The sequence below is a fragment of the Calonectris borealis genome, chromosome 2 (genome assembly GCF_964195595.1).
Source record: "Calonectris borealis chromosome 2, bCalBor7.hap1.2, whole genome shotgun sequence".
Classification (NCBI taxonomy): domain Eukaryota; kingdom Metazoa; phylum Chordata; class Aves; order Procellariiformes; family Procellariidae; genus Calonectris; species Calonectris borealis.
In genome coordinates, this window is record NC_134313.1 from 57,161,094 (window position 1) to 57,180,806 (window position 19,713).

General features: G+C 36.6%; 1 protein-coding gene across 1 annotated transcript in view; it reads left to right on the forward strand.

The window, feature by feature from the left end:
- PTPRM (protein tyrosine phosphatase receptor type M) overlaps window positions 1–19,713 on the forward strand; it is a 500,131-nt gene that overhangs the window by 252,156 nt on the left and 228,262 nt on the right. The window contains exons 8-11 of the mRNA XM_075142059.1: window positions 6,730–7,038; window positions 10,213–10,322; window positions 14,922–15,123; window positions 19,595–19,697. Of these exons, the coding sequence (XP_074998160.1) occupies window positions 6,730–7,038; window positions 10,213–10,322; window positions 14,922–15,123; window positions 19,595–19,697 (724 nt within the window). The remainder of the gene's footprint in view (window positions 1–6,729; window positions 7,039–10,212; window positions 10,323–14,921; window positions 15,124–19,594; window positions 19,698–19,713) is intronic.

A 19,713-nucleotide genomic window follows, 5' to 3' on the forward strand; every position in this document is an offset into this window, starting at 1 on the left:
AGAAGGAGGGACGTGTTCTTTTGGAAGTGCTATTAGTAAGTAACAGTGAAAGATTGGTAAGATTTTTAAATACTGTAACTTGAAATGTTTCCAGGAGATGCTGGGTATCTTCTGCGGTCATTTACTTTTACCTAAATAATCTTAGTAACTATTGCTATCAATTTCTATGGCTGCTCCATGAAAGGAAGTGGAGGTATCCCAGATGAAACCAACGTTTCAAGTTTTTTTACAAATTTATGATTGTTCTTTGCTGCTTTTAACATTTTACTTGCTGCCACAACACACTGTGGTCTTAGATAAGTAAGATGACCAACGTATAATGTGCCCTTCTTTACTCCAAGGCTTGTTTCTGGATCTCCCACAACTTTGTGTAGCTTAGTCTTTGGTTTCACTTTAAATTGATTGGACTCAGCAGGACAATGGCATCAGCAACATAACATTAGGACTTTGATTTTGCTCATTTTATGCGTCATTTATCCCTTTGTTTCTTTGCCTCCTCTTTATTTGATTCCTTTCTTTTATAACCCAAATAATGGACAGTATGAAAAATCATGAAGGTAAAGTGCCCCTTTTCTTCCTCCAGTCCTAACTACAAAGCAGTTCTTTATATTAACAAATTTGACTGCTTCTTTGGATTTGAGATGCAGCTGTGTAAAATCAATGTGGTTTTATTGACCTAAATAAAAATTTGTTAAAAAGCTGTGAAATTACACCAGCCAAAATCTTGCCCACTGTTTCTTTCCTCATTGCACTCTGCAGTTTTTGGTAAATTGGAATTCGAAAAACCCCGATCTATTACCAGATTTGATAAATCATGTGTTATTTTGAGCACAGAAAATCTCTTTTTGAACTGTTGTTGAAGAACTCAGACGAAGAATAATTACAGTATAAAAATCACTCCATCACGGTTGAATGTGATCTTTCACAAAACTGTCTGACCAAGCTTGCAAACAACCTCAAATTGTTTGCAGTCATATATAGATTGGATATCAAATCAAATCAAATAAGGACAAGCCAAACAAGTAAAATGCTTTACCTACTTTCTTGTTTGGTGTTGACTATAGATGTACAAATCTTGAGATTTGTTTTCTAAAAACAAAACAAACATTGTTACTTCGATAGCAGCTGGCTCATGAGATGTACAGTCTGTTCCTCAATAGATGAAATGATATTTCATTACCTCATGGTCTGTGCCCCTGAGGCATAACATAGTATCTAGACTACTGAGGAGCAGCAGAGTATCTGTTTATCTGGAGAACTGTAGAGTGCGTAGAGCAGTCTGGCTTTGTAACATCTGCAGGTGGGGTTTTACCAAGTAAGGAGAAACATGGATGAAATACGGTGTGCATAAATACATATAAAGTAAGAGTTGTAATCTCCCTTGTTAAAAATGTTTCAGTGTTTAATATTGTAGTTTCTCTGCAGGGAAGAGTGAACTTCCCATGTCTCCTTCTCAGCTGTTCTGTTTTGTTCTTCCCTGGAAGGTAGTTCTGATTCAGTATAGTGCGCTCACAGACTGATCACTTTTGCCAGTGCTGGTAAACTCTTAAAGCATGTGTTTGACTCAGTTAAAACACAAGTAGCCTTGTTTGAAACAAGCACATGTCTTAAATTGTCTGCTGAATCAGATGTGGCCCTGATTTAGTGTGTGGAATCAAATCTAAAGTTTGTATGTGCTTATGGTCTCCATCACTATAGTATGCAAGTTCATTGCAGGTGTTCCTGAGATTATATGAGACATCCTCTGATACTGATGCTAGAGTACAATGACTCCCACGTTAGTCAGAGGAATGTTAAGTAATTTGAACAAGACTGCTTAGGTAATCTGTGACAAAGCTTCTATATTTAATTATCATTAGTTAAATTTTGTGTTTAAAAGAGCTGTAGTGGCTAATATCTTAAATTTCAGATGATTCTGGTTTCATTTTAAATTTTTACATTTTCTTGTTCTGTTCATCCTTTATTTCCTGTGGGAGGACAATACAGTCCAATCTGGAATTTAAATCACAAGAGTTGTGATTTCAGAGCTAAACCGCACTAATAGTGATTTAGTGGTTTAGCGGTTTAGCTAGACAAGAAGTAAATTCTTCATTGCTATTGTTCAGATGTCTTTCAAATGGTACCTAACACATACCAGCTGTCTGCAGCTACTGGAGTATCACGGAGTAGCAGAAAATCACCATGCCATTCCTTTCTTCATCTCTTATTTCAGTAGGTCTGTGCAGTCTGTGGTGAAAAGACAAAACTTCCAGTCTGAGTTTTCATTCTACACCCAAGTTTTGATGATCAGTGACAGGATGCTAAAAATACACCTAAATGTCTCTGTGATTCTGAAATTGAGTTTCTGAAAAAGTATTGTACTTGTGGTAAGAGGTAAAGTGTGAAGTTCCAGAGAAATGAGATGTGAATTGCAGCTGCAATGGAAATTGATCCTGTCTGTCAGCCTCTGCTCCATATTCTCAGGAAAACAGAGAGGAGCAGAGAAGGAGCCAAGATCACCAATTAAATTGGTTACTGAAGTGCCAGGGGCTAGAACCAGGCTTGCTGGTCCCTCAGGTCAGAGCTGCAACTGTCAGACTTCACTGCTTGATACCCTGCTGAAACTGGCAGGAGAGCCGTATGAAAAATGCTGCAGGCGCCAGCAGGGGAGTTAGTAAGAACTACCTGGCTATGCTTCAGGCATGTCAGGCAGTGCGCTCCTTTGGGAGGAAAACCTCTTCTCTTATGAATTGGTAGGCCTTATTTTCCCCATTCGTCTCATGATTTGTACCAGTGAGGCATAAGAAAATACCTGCAATACTGAGGAACACAGAGGCTCAGTTCATCTAGAGAACTGCAGAGTGAGTGGAGAGATCTGGCTGTATAACCTCTCTGCAGGTGGGCCTTTACCAAGTAAGGAAAAAACAAAGGTTCAGCAAATAGCTGTTGGGTATGAGGTGTATATGTTGCATATAATGTAATCAGTATGGCATATTAATCTCCTTATTCATCTTCTACTCTAAAAAATGTGATTTCAGTTGTGATTAGCACTGCGAAATGACACTTCTCTATGTAGCTATCACTTACATTACCTGATGCAAGGAAACTGCAGCAGACCATTGCTAGGATGACAACCTTCAAGTACTACCTGAATAGTTAGTGCAAGTCTCATGAGCACAACAGCAGCTTCTCTATAGAATGCTTACTTTTTCACTTAAAGTTGGGAGCTTACCATGGGAAACCAATAAAAAGATCCTGTAGAAAATAAAATCAATTAAATAGTCATCATGCTGTGGTGATGCTGTGGTTTAAAGCTTTCCCTTTAAAACCATAGTCATTAGCTGTCATTCTTTTTGTGTTGCTTAACAGTTTTCTTTCCCTAAGTATCCTGCATCCTTCATGATGAAAAGAATATACTTTCCAGTGTATTGGAAGCGATGTACTGTGCTCTCAGAACCATATCACATTAAATATTTCCTCTGGGGTATACAACGATACCTCCAGAGAAGCTCAGTGCTAACTTGATCAAATAGAAACTTCTTTTTCTATCATTTGTTGCAATAACTGCTATTTTTCATGGCTGTTTTGAGCCACATGGTTTTTTATCCAAAAATTCCATTGTTACCTTAGTCTTTTTTTCTGGTTAAAAGTAGATATATTTCCTTTCATCTCTTTCCTGCTTACTGTATGAATTAACTGAATTTAACCAAAAATTTTCATGTACTTGAAGTGTATAGATCTGTTATGACTAAGAACTCAACAATATAGAGCAGATGAGAACTGATATCCTCAGATCTGTAATGAAGTCATGTCTGATAAATGGAAGTGTGGTGCTGGAAAGAAAAATAAAATAAAGCAAATAAAGTAGTGGTAAGTCAGGAATTAGGTTTATTTGATGAAAGAAATAATAAAGCATCATCTATTCCACTAACCATGTCAATTTTGAGAATTTAAAAGTGAGGTTGAGGACACAAAGTGGGTAAATTCTTTGGACTACAGGCCTGTATCTTCAGAGGCGCTTTCATGGACAAACCTCTTTGGAATATTGAACCTCACTTTCTCAGTGGACATCCCCCATAAACCAGCGGTTATCCCCCCTGGTGCATCATATAAGATCTTGCTTTATTTTTCCTTAAGTGTCTGTCTCTGCTGTGTCCCAGGGTTTTTTAATATCCTACCTCTCCCTTTCTTTCCACTAAGTGCTGTCATTGACTGGTTGACACATTAACGGGTTGACACACTACGCTTACCCCACGAAGGGGTCATCAGGGCCCTATGAGTTGTAAAATCTCTGAATGAATAGTACAAAAAACAGATATGAGCTGCATAGCTATCTGATACTATAGATTACAGAATCAAGTCAGGAACCAAAACAACGAGGGTATTTGCCTTGTCTGATGAGCTTTATGCTGTGAATATCAACAAAAGCTGTATTCTCTCCATCTTTTTTCGATCTAATCTCTTTTTTCCCTTGTCTGTTTTGTTAGAAGTGAAAATGTATCTGTCATTCTCATAGCAATGACTTCAAGATTTAACTAGAGGGCTAACTTTTACTTTTTATTAAGTAACATGACATAAGAATATCTTCCTCCTGGGCAGAAATCTTGGATAGGTTTTTGATCCAGTTTTTTTGTACAGCCACTCGATTTCAGTTTTAAAATGCTACAAATTAGTTTTATGTCTCTAATAAAAAGATTTCTCGGCTCCCCTGTGAATTTTCTGATGTGCCTATTATGGAACTAAGCAGGCTGTTCCATATTCTTGCAGCTAGGAACTTTGTTCAGCTGCTTAATGTTGTATGTCAGGGTCACCTCAATTTTGTTGGTTTTCTAGTTCTATTTAGCCCCTTCGGATAGCATTGCAGTTACACAATACCCATCAAATACCATCCTTTGCTATTCATAGTCTCACCTAGATGAAGACATGCTTAGAAGCTGATATGAAACCAAAAAAAAAAGGAAAACTCCTTTTTCATGAAATTTATGTCTAAATTATGCAGAAGTAAATGCTTAAGGAAGACATGAAACTCTTAGGACTTGCCAGTCTTTGAGGTTTGCTTCTCATTAGTCTTAATTGTTGTAGCAATAGAAAATATCACAAACACCCCAAACACCAGGATTCTTAGCTGGGGTATCTGAGGGTGGAAGCAGGTAAATGGCTCTATACTGATTTATCCTTGGTGAGGATGTTTTTACCACTCAGTCTAGTCACTAGAAAGGAGACCAGGGTTAGATCTGTTATTGAATTTGTTTTGCCTTGCCATTTTGTCAGCAATTGGCAAATATTCTGTATTGGTGATCAACACTGTTGGGTAGTGGCAATTAATTTAAAAAAAAAAAAAAAGAAGCTGGAGGATTTAAAAGGGGAAAAAATTACCCTGCTTTGTAGATATTACAGAGAACAAGCAATTTCTTAACACCTTTTCTTCAAGGAGTTAAGATGAATAACATCTTTGAACAAATATTTCAAGCATGCAGGGATTTTATTAAAAAGTAAAAAGATTAAATCCTGTGTAAATTGTTTAGAACATTCCTAGTGAAGACATGTTGATTAATAAACATAAAAGAGGGAAGATGCATATTAATTTGTTTACGTATAAGAGGCTTCTAGCTCATTAAAAGTCTTCTAAGCATTTAACTAGTGAAGCAGTGGATAAAACCAGACATTGTCTTTAATCTTGTTGAGGGCTCCACTAAGAAAAAAACCCAGATTATTGCTAAATATGTATAATAGCTCTATTAATGACAGTGTTTTGAAAATGTGGGGTGTGTGTCAACTCAGTGGTTTTGCTCTAATATGGTGGAAATTTGGGTTCACTTTTCTATTTCAGTTGCTGGGACCAGTAGGACTGAAGAAAATTTAACTTCATTAACCACAATCTTTGGTTCTTGTATATAGATAGATAAGTTATCACACCTGATTTTATTAGGTGTGATTTATGGCTGGTAATCAAATGGAAGATCTCTAGCAAAGCTCAGATGCAGTAGGATATTGGCTGATGTGCCTCCTGGCGTTTCTTTTGATTCTTTGCTAAACCACTACTACAAACTGAGGTATTTGCACTGTTTATTTTAGATGTGGCAAAAAAAAAAAAAGAAAGAAAGAAGCTATTAACAACTAATGTTTATGGGAAAAGAACCCTGTGGACTATTTTAAAGGAATTGGAATATTAATTTAATGTCCTGGCCAAATAGAGATTGAGTAATTGCATTCAGTCTAACTTAAAAACAAATGAATAAGAAATAGCTGAAAAAACACCTAACACTTTTTCTTTGTATAAGCAGTCCTGGGAGAAAATCACCAGGTATTTGCAAGTTTTCCCTAAAATTAACTTTTCTTTTTAGATACTTGTTTTGTGAAGGTTTTTGCTCTAAAAGTGTTAACACAAATTAATTTAAAAAAAAAATTGGACATACTTTTTTTTTTGCAAGCAACAGATAGGTAAAAAAGCAAGCTTCATTTAAACTGTATCATGCAGTTTGAATTTAAGCATAAAAACTTTGTGGTATTTTGTTTGCTCTTCATTTTTCATCAAAGGCGCTTCTCTCTCTTTTTCTCACTGTTTTTTTTTCCTGATTTTTCAGAGACCTATACTTTTATTGTCATTTGCACTATGAGAGATTAAGCAATGAATTTGTTTTCTGCTTATGTGTCATATTTATAGAACTGTATGACTTCTTATTAGTCATGTTACTTACTATTACAATATGAAAAAATAATCATACCAGAATTGTGTTGGTAATTTTGCAGATCCAATGCGTGGGCCACGAAAACTAGAGGTTGTGGAGATCAAATCTAGACAAATCACTATTTGCTGGGAACCATTTGGATATAATGTCACACGTTGCCATCGATACAACCTCACAGTCCATTACCGTTACCAGGCTGGAGGACAAGAGCAAGTGAGAGAAGAAGTAAGCTGGGATACAGAAAGTTCACACCCCCAGCACACAATTACTAATCTATCACCATACACAAATGTCAGCATCAAATTAGTACTAATGAATCCCGAAGGACGAAAAGAAAGCCAAGAACTTGTAGTACAAACTGATGAAGATGGTGAGTTTTTGTATTTACATATACATATACATTGTACATGCATACTACCTGATAGTCAATATGCTTTTCTATATAAGTGCATGTTCTACTTTTACTAAAATCTGTAACAGATTTTCCACCAACTTCAACAACTTTAAAGCAGTAAAGGGTCTTAGAAGTGTTATAATGATCTTTTACATAACCTATAACATCACACATCATTTAATAATTTCCTTATTAAACTCGTAACTTGTGTTTGAACTATGTTCTGCCTCTTAAAAGTTCCAGTATCAGTTTGAAGAAATTTCAGGTGATTGTCAACAGTATCCTCATGTAAGTTTTTCTATTGAGTGGTACGCTCAACATTAAATATTTGTTCTTGATTTGCGGTTTCAATTTCTCTAGCTTTGGCTTTCCAACCACTGGACACTGTTAGTTGCTTATTCAGACAACATATACCATATACAGACATTCAAATACATAGATAATCCCTTCCTTTTAGTAATTTTCAGCTAATGTGGAGTTTTCAGATTTCATTTTTTTATTTTGAGCAATAATGTAATTTGTGAGTGTCTTTTTTGAAGCATGGACAACAGAATTGGCTACTGTGTCTCTGTAATGCTCTAGTAATATTGCATGAAAAGGTTATACCATCCTCCTAAGTCCTCTGTGATATTATTGTGATTATACATGCAGAGAGTTTACTGGAGCTCTGTTAGCTACCAAAATGAGACTTCCTTGTTGAATTGGTCATGCACCAGGAATCAGTTTCACCTTTCCAGAACACTTAGTGCTGAGATATAGCCCCTTAGGGCCCTCTACAAGTGTACCTTAGTTTTTTGGATCTTGCTTTTAGCCGTTTTAAAATGCATACTGTTCAAAGAAACCTTATCAAATAACTGGCATTGCTTTATATAACAGATCTGTCCTCCTCCCATTTTTATCATCTGTAATCTGAACAGGAATGGCTTTGTATTTTCTTCCAGGTCAATGATAGATTTACTGCAAACATGTTGGAAAGATTTCTAGAAAAAACTTCAGCAATAATGAGTTCTTGTTATAATAAATACTGGAAGTCTGTCATTTAAACCTATTAAATAATTTAATATATGCTATATTGGTTTTGTATAGTACTAATTTCTAATCAAAATACATGAGGGAATAATTAAACAATTTAGGAATGTATAGTTGCTAATGCAACAGATTTGACAAAGCATAGGTAACAAAAAAATTGTTTAATTAGAATTAATTTTGCTATCATCCTCTAATTTTGATTCGGTTCAATTGTAGGATGACAAAGCTAAAGACCTTATGTTATCTATTATCTGTTTATGTATTTTCTCTAAAATTTTGCATGATATTTTCTTATTCCTGGCCCTCTGGAACTTTATCTTATTCCAAGACCTATTGAAAACCAGCATCAGTCGTTGAGAGAATACCTTGGACAAAAATCATAACTTTTTAGTATACCATACACTTTCAGTAAGGTACATAAATCTGGACGTAACACAACAGAGTATACTGACCCAAATAATCATCATAATTTTTTGAATCACATAATCATGTAGGTTGCAAGGGACCTCCAGAGCTCATTTAGTCCAACCTTTTGCTCAGAGCAGATCAAGTGAGAGCAGATTGCTCAAGGTTTTGTACAGTTGAGTTTTGAGTATCTTCAAAGATGGGTATCCCACAACCTCTCTAGGTAACCTCTGCCAGTGTTTGATCTCCCCTATGGCATAACTGCTCAGAGTTTATGGCCTTCAGATAATTTTAGGGGGTTACCACAGTGTTTTGCTAACTTCCAACTTATTTACACTGTATTTAATTCCTCTCCCTTTACATATAAATCATTAACCCCATGATTCGAAATGAGTTTTACCAGTTCTCTGCTACTTGGAAGCAAGGTTTAATGCCCAGACTAAAGGCATAATCTTACTGGTCCATACAGGACAGGTAAGGCAGTTCAGAAACCATCACCTGTGTCCTTGGAGCTTCCCCTTGGTAGAGCAAGGGACTCTGCGGAGAGCTATAGAGAGGTGATTATGAAGTCTCAAACCGTGTAAACTCCCAGACCAGCAGCATGGAGGAGGAGGAGGAGGGTAGTGCTCTACCAGACCTAGCGATGGGAAGGAGTCGCCAGATGTCTTGCTTTCAGATCTTCCTATTCTTTAACCATTCGGGTAAATCTCAGGGGTCTCAGAAGCTAATTCAACCACTGCAGCAAGTAGTGCTTTCACCTTCTTTCTCTAGCATGTGGAAAATGTTAAGTGTGTCTTCTTACTGGCTTTTCACGTACAGTTTGTGGACAAGTGCTAACCCATCAGTGCCTGTTGCCTCACAACAGTCCTGTGTGCATTTTTAAGGATTTTCTTTTCACATTCCATTGCAAGTGTTGTTACAAAAATAAAATTGCAGATACATGTCCATGTGCTGTTTACACATCCCCTTCTCTGAAAACTGCTTTGAGGTTGGCTCAGGGATAAAGCAATTGTTGCAGAACAAACAGGAAACAGAAGTAGATACCTGAGAGCAGTTGACATACCTTTTATCAGAACCTTCTGACATCCCTGACTCTTCAGAGGTCATTCTCATAAATTAAGAGACTTTAAGAAAAATTAATAATGTCAAATTTCCAGTTTGGCTGCTTCATAATTTCCTTATGTTCACCCTGCTGTAGGTCTTCAGGCCTAATGTCAGTGAGCATCGCTGTTCTATGCAACACGTGGCTCGTCTTTCCAAGCTAATCATTCTAGTTTGGTCTGTTGAAAGTATACCTTGTTACTTCAATGCTTGTCCATTTTGATATATGAATGTTTAATATGTTTTTTCACTATGGGACAGTAACACTATTGATAAGTAGGTATCACCAATAGATTTTATTTACAAGAATTGATATTTGAGATATCACCTAATTCCTTATAAAAAGCTGATTTGTCCTTTTCTTTCATCAATAGTGTTTTACAAGATAAGTGCGATGCTCACTAATTCCTTCTTACATTGAAGGTGACACATATGTTTCCTTAATGGCACTATCTTATTAAATCATTTTTCTCCTGATCTACTCTGGCCTTTGCTTCAGTCTTGGGGAAATAATAGTAGGACGTTTTTTATGCCTCAATAGCGCAAATATTAAGCAGAGTGTCTCCTTCTGAAATTTTTCTCAAAACAGCATTTTTTCCTTTTTTTATCCTTTAGTCCCGAGTGCTGTGCCACTTGAATCCATTCAAGGGAGTACCTTTGAAGAGAAGATTTTTCTTCAATGGAGAGAGCCAGCGCAAACATATGGTGTGATTACTTTGTATGAGGTACCTAGACTTGTTTTAATTTTTATGTATAATTTTGATTTTCAAAAGTGCATAATTAGTAAGAATTTTTTTTTCCAGTTTATGTAAAATGAATCTTCTTTTTGAAGATAGTAACATTTACAAAGTAATAAAATCAAATATATAATGTAGGAGTGAATTATGCAGGCCCCAAAATGTCCCTGGGTTATCAGCTTTAAGAAAACTGCTATTTTTAGAACCATTTGATACAGCATTCTATCTAGTAATGTGGATCAAATATTTAAAAGATTGAAAGACAGATCTTAGTGAATTTTTAAAAAAATAGGAGACATAACACAGTGGTGACAGTCAACATCACATTTAGGTAAGACTCGTTACAGGAAGCCTATTGTAATAGAAACAAGCAGGCATAATTAAAAAAAAATCTAGCATTTTTTAAATGCAAATTTAATAAAATTATATGTTGTTAGATGTCTAGAAATCGCTGCTTTTCCTTATGTGGAACCTCTGCCTGAATACCTTTTAGAAAAATTGACAAAAGACTGCACAGATTAAGCTGTCAGACAGTAATCACTGTTAAGCTTCTTACCTGACCTTACTACAAAATTGGTATTGAAATGCTTTGTTTAAAAAAAAACCCACCTAAATGAGATATGGTGTAAAAGAAAAGTTAAATTGAATGGGAACCTATTGATACTGTTTTGAAAACTATTTTATTGTAAGAGGATAAAATGTTATGAAAAAGTATGAATTGATTTTTTATAAAGCTAACTACTTTCCAGCTAGTTCAACAGTTGCCTATCTTCAGGCATCAGAATGTTTTAGTTAATATGTTAATGTTTTTATTGATGTTAGGCTTTATGTACATAGAAACACACAGTGGTGAATCATCTTTCTACTTACAAACATGCATACATGTCTAATTACATTGCTGAGGAGTATATGTACTGTATACGTGCAGTTCATTCTTAAATGTATATACATACATAACTATCAGCTGTAATGGGAGTTGTGCAGGTGAATTCAGAGATGGAAAAGAATAGCTTGGCCAGACTTTCTAAGTAGTCAGGACTGTGCAAGTCTCCAAACGTCAAAAGAACCTAGCATTCCAACAGTGAAGAGAATATTGAAAAGAAAAGAAAATACTGATATCTTCTTATACTGTTTGTCTAATACACCTCAAAGCAGAGTCAGAGGGAGCAAGGCAATCAGTTAAATCAGCAACTTGATTTAATTAATTTTTAAGCAAAAGATACCAACAGACTAATGCACCAAACCGTCCCTTGTTTTAAAGATGCCAACGCAGTCCAGTCTGGTGGCTGAATATGAACAGACACCTAGTTGCTGAAAGCTTGTTTGTCAATACTTCTTCTGCCCTGATGTTTGCTTATAAGCCTAAAATGTATCACCATGTTTTTATAAATATGACTGGTAAAATAACTGGAGGCCAACAAATATACACAGTGAATCACAGGGACATTTTACCTGTATATTTCAGATGAAATATAAAGGTGTACTTCAGGTATATTTTAGCTAACTGAAGTAGCTCACAGGATAAGATCCAGACAAGTTAGATGAAATTTAGGTACCTGTGTTTTATAGGTTGATTTAGACTATCCTTGATGTCTCAGTAGGCACCTCTCTGGCTGATCGTTGTGCTGTCAAGGTAATGCATCCAGCACAGCTCCAAATCACCCAAGCTTGAGAAGTGAGGTGTCTAGCTCCTGCCTACGCCTTGTTGCAAGCCAAAGCTTAGACAAAGAGGCATCTAAGCCTTGGCTGTGTGTACATCAACAATTCTGATCTAAAAAGCATAGCCTCTAAAGCTGCTCTTATACAAACATATGCCATATTTGGTACGTTCATGAAAACTATGGTGCTCATGGCATCCACCTTTCAGAGAATGGTCTAGCAGATGAGCACTAACCTGAGTAAGGGGGAGGCCCGGGTAGGGGACATGTCAGCCTGAGGGATTCCCCAGTTCATGATAATCTGCCTGCCGGGGAGTGACTCAGGCGCAGAGCCTCAGCAAGGGGTGAATGCTCCTTCCGCTCACCTGCCACCCGCCACTGGGCTGTACACAACCGGGGTGAAAGAATTGTAGTGCCAGGAGGAAAGCAAGTATGAGAGTGCAGGGTACTTCAGTCTAGAGTTGAAGACACACAGCTTGGGTGAGGCAAAACTGCAAGTATGTAAGCGTGACTCAGGCCTTGGGAGCAAGGTTGCTCTTTCCAGGGCAAGCTCTTCAGCTGGTAGCCGTTTTTTATGGGAGCAGCCTAAAGACTACAGCAGCAGACACCTTCTTTCAGCAGGAGGTCCCAGGGTCTTGATTCCAGCAGACAGATGAACTTAAAGTGCAGTCCCGAGTCTGCATCCCTGCTCCCAGAAAGCAAGCTCAATCTCACCTCTGTGTCTAGCATTTCTTACTCTGAGTACCTAACTTTCTGTGTTGTTAAAAATCTCATAACTTACTCTGTTTTCTGGGGCCAGGCATTTGTTTTTAGTGCCTGAAGGAGACAGACTTTTAGTACATGTGGTGGGAAAAACTGTGCGTTGAAGTATCAAGTATTAAATCATTCATTGCTATTGTGAAACTAAGTGCAAATCCAATTATTTTACCAATATTTAAAGAAAAAAGCCTTTAGATGAAGAAATGACATAATAACAAATTATACCATTTTGCTCCTCTATCACCAGTACAGGTCCACAGTTGTAAGAATAAAGGGATTAGTCTTTTGGGCAAGGTTTCATCTAAATTTGATAAAAATAGTCAACATCCAGTAAGAAAATGACCCTCATGCCCTTTTTTTTCCCATCACTGCAAAGCTGAACTGGCATTAGCAATGGTGGATGTAAGAAAAAAATGAGTTTTTAAAAAAAAAGTAGGAACAGTCTTACAAGTAGGAGTGAAATACAGAAACAGTGCAAGTTCGTTTTAACCAGGCAAAACACTTTTTTTCATGTGTTCTGCATAAGCCATGGAAGAACTTACTTCATTACAGAACATCAGCCACTTAGCTATCTAATCACTAAACACTGCAAAAAATTTATAAGAATCTAACATAGATTGCAGAGTCTCAGATAGCCAGGTATTGTTTTGAATAAAACTTAAGTGAGATTTTGGAAAATCCAGTTAAGAATCATAGAAATATAGAAACCAGAGTTAAAGGGAGCTGCAGGAGGTCATTTAGTTCACATATCTGCAGCAAAACAGGATCAGCTGTATATAAAACCTAGTTGCGATGTAGTTGTCTAACCTTTTAAAATCTCCAAAAATATGACCCACTTTCCCACAAGCAGATATAACAACACTTACCATCAGAAAGGGAGATTCTTTTGGGCAATATGTAACCTTAATTTCTTTACTGATAAAAGTTCAGATATTTGGTAGTGTAGTCTTCTTCTGTCTTCTGTTATAATTAGGAGGGTTAGTTGAGCGGTTTTTAAGGCACTTACAGTTCAATTTGCAGATGAGGAATTGTAGAGGATCTGCCTATCTACCAAAATAATGTCAGGGTTTATCTAGATGGTATCCAAGTTTTTATTACTCATTTTCAGCACTTTATTGGTGTTATATTAGATGGATCATATAAAAATCAATTTTCATTAAGTCAGAGGTTTTAGGAAATTGCAAGTGTTTAAGGTGTGTAATGCTGACACAGTAGATGTTTCTATGTATGCTTTATGTGTCTTCTTAATTATAATGATATGGAATAAATATAGCAAAAAGAATGTCAATTATCACTTTTTATAATAAGTGTTGGAATTATTCGCATACAAATGAAAATTTATAAGTAAAAAGGAGGGATGAATCATTTTTACTTTTTAATTTTTTAATGGATTTCTTATTTTTAAATTCTCATTACAGTACATGGAAATTAGTAATTCATAGAAGAAATCTGGATCAAGTTTTACTGTGAACTTATATTAACATTTCTAATGAAAACTAAAAATACTGTTTGAATCAAAGAAGGAACTGAGGATACAATATACACTCTGCATATATTACTTAACATTTTATCTCTCCTTTCCTCCAAACGAGAATCTGACCTAGGTACAATATAATAACTTGAAAATTTCCAAATTAGCAATTACAATAGCTAAGCTTCAGACTAAACTACAAGCTTTACCCACTTTCTGAAAAATTTGCCTTAAGCTGCCCTTATCATCTTTTATGGATAATCTTATTCAGAGCAAAGTGTAATTATAGTGAAGTCAGCTGGAACTGGGGGCTACACCTTCTGTTAGTCGCTTATCTGTTTCTACCTGGTTGTTTTGGTTTTGTTATTGTTGCTGATCAAAATCAACAGTAAGATGAATTAAAAAATTTACACTGGTAAAGCCAGCATCTTGAAGGAATTAATGTAAGCCTGAACCCATCCTTTAGAGCGGTAATCTAGCTGCCTCTAAGTCTCTGTATCTATAAAAGTAATAACTCATACCAGTTATGGCTGAGTTTCTGTGTCCCTTTGTGGGATTTGGGATTTGAAGAGTGTAAGAGAGTGAGATAGCCTATCATAAAATGTCTGACAGCGCATACATCAGAAGGGTTTACTGGATAAAGATGCAATCTCTGTCCGTCTGCTCAAGGCAGTTTATAACTTTCTTATTCTTTTGCAGATCACCTACAAAGCAGTCAGTTCCTTTGACCCAGAAATAGATTTATCCAATCAAAGTGGACGAGTCTCAAAGCTAGGAAATGAAACGCACTATCTCTTTTTTGGACTGTATCCCGGCACTACCTACTCTTTTACCATCAGAGCCAGCACAGCTAAAGGCTTTGGACCTCCAATCACAAATCAGTTCACCACTAAAATATCAGGTACTTGATTAAAGAATATTATTGTTTGCTTATGATAATGACATGGGTGATTCTTTTGTTGTTTACTTTTTGTTTAGGATTTAACAAGCAGCAAATTGAAAAAGTAAAATACATGTTCATCCCTGAAGATGTCAAAGTGACACACATTAACATAACTGAAAAACTTCCAAGTGCTTAAATATCAGCTCGTACTTTGAAATTCCTATTCACAACTGTAACTTATCACCCAAGAAACCCTATGAATTATGTGCCTGCAGTCAGTGCCAGCTGCTGTTGCAACATTTAGCATAGGGTTTTTTGGACATGAGGATGAGGGTTCCATTCAGAGCTTAGTCAGCCTTGACATGATTCTAAATTAGTACAGTAATGGTGCTGGAAAATCTCTTTAATGAGCCATGAACAATTGAGAGTAGAGCAGAAATACTGTATGTCTAGCGCTCACATAGAAAGTGTAGCTAAGTGCCAGCCTGCATATGTTCCTAGCAGGCATGTGGACTGAAGTGGATGTGAAACTGTATTAGACAAGAACATCAGGACTAGTGGTTTTCAGATAACAGCAGCATGACTCTGTCACTTCTGCAGATCCATGAACAATATTTTAAAGCCCTCCCAGAGGCAGAGGAAACTTCATCTCTCTAGCTGATGGGATGCAATACTATTACATACTCTAAAATGCTTATATAATTGATGACAAAATGTTTTGCAAAGTTACAGTTGAAAGGTCTTCACTTCTCTATAGTCTTCTTGGGAATTACACTGACAGTTGAACTATGGCCCCTCGATAATATTTACAGAAAACTAGCTTATCTATTTGTGATCAACTTTGCTTTTCAGAAAGGATAAAGGCAGGCATTTGGGTACAAAATATTCTTTCTCTTTTACTCTCATTCTTTGTACTTTTCCCCATCACTCATTTTCTGTCCTCACTGGAATGAAAAAAAGTAATAAGTATTAATCAGAAATAGGGCAATTTCCTTTTTTTTATTATAGAAAAAGGCAGTTAATGCAAGGTGGAAGTTATTGCCAATACAGCTGTTTGTATAGAAAAAAAAAGTTCTTAATTTTCAAGTTAGAAAATTATTCTTTATAGAAAGTCTAAACATAATTAACACTGATCAGTAACGCTGGGGTTCATTTTCCATCCCCTTTCCTATACTGAGCAGAAACTTTCTCTGTCAGAAATCAACTTCTGACATAGCAAGACTTGATAGGATGGCAGAATCAACCCATATTAGAATGAGGAAGGAAGGAGACTATTGAGAGTGGAGGAGAATCTGGGCATTTGGGAACAGGGCTGGATCTTAAATTGTTCTTTTCTAAATTTGATATGTCAGCAACTAAAACTCTTTAGTGTAAACAGACATTGCAGGCATGCCTGGGAATGAGACTAACCTCCAAGTACCATGCGGCGAAGTTCTGCAAGCTGTCTTGCCTGCACCCCACTCTTTCCTTACTTCATGTTAGTTACTGTACTAACAGTACTTGTCTTTGGGTAGTTAAAGCCAATCTCTTGATGAATGTAAAATAGAAGCAGAGTGCATACATTTCTTAGTATCAATGAAAAATCACAACTGAAATTTTAGCTTTTGAATATGGTACCCTCTTTGCAGTGCTATTGGCCTGTCACCTCATTGTCTCACTGTAAGGCTTTGAGGCTCTTGATGTGGCCAGTGCTCTCCATTTTGGAGAGATGTGAAACGAAAATGCTGAACATTTATGGATAAAAGGTTTCACTGTTTTTTAGAACAGATGAGGTAGCAACAGTGCATTCTGACCATTTTCTGAATTGAGTCATTGCATTTTAATTTGTCTAACTCTAGACTGCATTTTCATTTGAAGAAAATACTCTTAATTTCCTGTCTTAAGTGTTAGAGTAGTACTATTCTGTACTGTAAATAGTTGCCATGTTTCATTCTACAGTTGTGTGATTGGCACTGATGGATGAAGTGATCTGTATGTAAATACGTATTACCAAAAGCAGAGCTCGTAGCATTGCCTGCTATCAAAATTGATGGGCACTCTATTAGAAGACTGTTTTCTGTTGCGTATAACTTTGTGAAAAGTCAGCTGTGCGGGCTGAAATTTTGTATGCTGCCTTTCATACTAAGAAGAATTTCATCCATTTCAGGAACATGGCTGACATCATGAGAAATTCTGGTGACTGATACATTACTGAAGTGCTTTCAAACAGGGATTTAAATATTTAGCAAGAAGAGAGACATTACTCTGAGCCATCACTCTGAAAATCTGTCCAGATTTGGGCAACTTGTAAATGTTTCAGTTTGCACACAAATGGTGGAAACGTGACAGAATTGAGCAGCAAATGTCACCATAGGTATCATCCTCACTAAACAGATTTCAGTTCTCCAAGCTTTTAGAGCCTTGCCTGTGTGTTCATCAACTCAGTGTGCCCAACACAGACAGAGAGTCTCTAAGGGCCTTACCTTTTACTGCATCAGAGCTTTCTGCTGCTGAAGACCAGGGTGTGCAGTTGCAAAAACTGTGAACAGGAAGAGTATCTCCTGTTTTCTCTGTTTATTGATAAGCTCCTTCTTTACATGTGGGCAGTGTGGAGGAAGAGGAGTCCTAACCTAGACAGGAGAAAAGTGTAAGAATAAATAATGTCCAAGTATCTGTGGAGAAGAGAAAAAGTAGCCAGGACTAAAAGGTGGGACTGGGAGAACCACAACTCATATCCTGGGCAGGAAGACAATTTTGGTGGAGGGAGACTAAGATTAATAAAGAGTGCAAGTAGGGACCTAGGAGTCATAAGTTAGGAAGATTACACGACTTTTAAGATGTGGGCAGGAGACCAAGGTCAAGAAATGACACAGTGTTCCAAAAATGTTCAGAGTTCATACACCTTTTTGGAGGTGCAGTTAGTCTGTGCTTCCCTTGTTTTCGGGATGGTCAACTTGAGAATGGGGCATTATGTGAAGAAGTTCTGGATATTCAAAACTGCAGAACTGAAATATGTGAAAATTATGTCTAAATTTTTAAAGTACTGTGGAATATTATGCCTTTAGGCTTCTCAAAGTGGGTACCCAAATTACTTTAAATGATTAGTCTAAATGTTTGTGCCTTATATCCAGGATTGTAAACAGAATAAAACCCTCGCAGCTTACAAGGAGGTTTTTGAAGATTAATTTTTTTATTTGTGAAGCATTTCAAAACTGGTGAATATCCATGAAAAGCGATGAAGGTGTTAATGTTTTCACAGCAGACTGAAGAGTTCTGGACAGAAGTGTTAATGCAATCCTTACTTGGATATATAGGGCAATATGGATAAAGGAGAGAGAAGTTCATACACCTTTCAAGTAGATGCAGCTACTACTGTGAAGGTGAAAAGGATTGGAAAATACACTTCAAAGAAAGACTCATATTGTTGGAGCTATTTAATTTTCTAGAGGAGCCTAGAGGTTGATATTATCTGTATGTGGAGCATAATATACTCTGAGTAACTTCATCAGTATGGTACACAAAGTATCCAGTGGCTGGAAGATGAAGCTAAACAAATTGAGATGCCAAATAGGTCTCCATGTTCAACATGAAGTATAATTAGCCACTGGAAGAACCTGCTAAAGAAAAGATCTTCTCCCCCACCAAATGTATTTTCTTTTTCAAGCAGGAATTTTCAAGCAGTTCACTGCCCTGCATTATTCCTGTGGTCAGAAAAGATCATTGCAATGACCACTTTTTGCTTTCATAGCCTTGAAATCTGTTAGTTGTGTGTCATCATTAACAACTGGACAATAAGGATACAACAGACTGCTAAACAATTAATTAACCGAGCAGCCTTCCATCCAATATAATGATAAAAATGCGACTAGATGATAGTACTGAAAAAAGTAGCAACAGTAAAAGACAATAACTGAGGCATTGTTTGTTTTAATCACAACTGTAATTCCTTAATGAAGACACAGTTTGCAGAAGTGCTATTGAGTGTGGCTTCAAACTAAGATAAGCTCTTGCGGTGATAATCCTGCTTCATTATTGTAAATTATGTCTGTGGTGGACAGTAGACTCAGGACAGTTACAGTACTAGTTAAAATTCCAGGAATGACGAATTCTGAGAGTGCATCCTAATAGCACTGACATGCTGAGAAAGCTGGGCTCAGTTTCAAAAACTATAGTCACTTCAGCATGCACATTTGCAGATGCTCTTCTTGAGGTAACTTTTCATTTCCAAATCATGGATTCTCAATACTTTCTGCAAACTTACTCCTACTAGTAAGTGTTTCCTGTCTTGAAATTGGCAATGAGCTGGGATTTCTTTCTTTGTTTGGGTTTTTTTTGCTGAAGTTATTTAACAGTTGTCTCACACTTGTGTTGTAACAGAAAGCATCTTAGACCTATAATATGGTCTTTATATTTGAAGAAGTCTTTAAAATTACCTATTCAAATAAAGATACAGCTCTTGAAAGAAGAAATACAGGAATAATTATTATTTTTGCCTCTTTTCTTATTCTAGCACCCTCTATGCCACCATATGAACTCGAAACACCTTTGAATCAAACTGACAGCACTGTGACAGTCTTGCTGAAACCTGCACAGAGCAGAGGCGCTCCTGTCAGGTACTGGGGGAAAAAT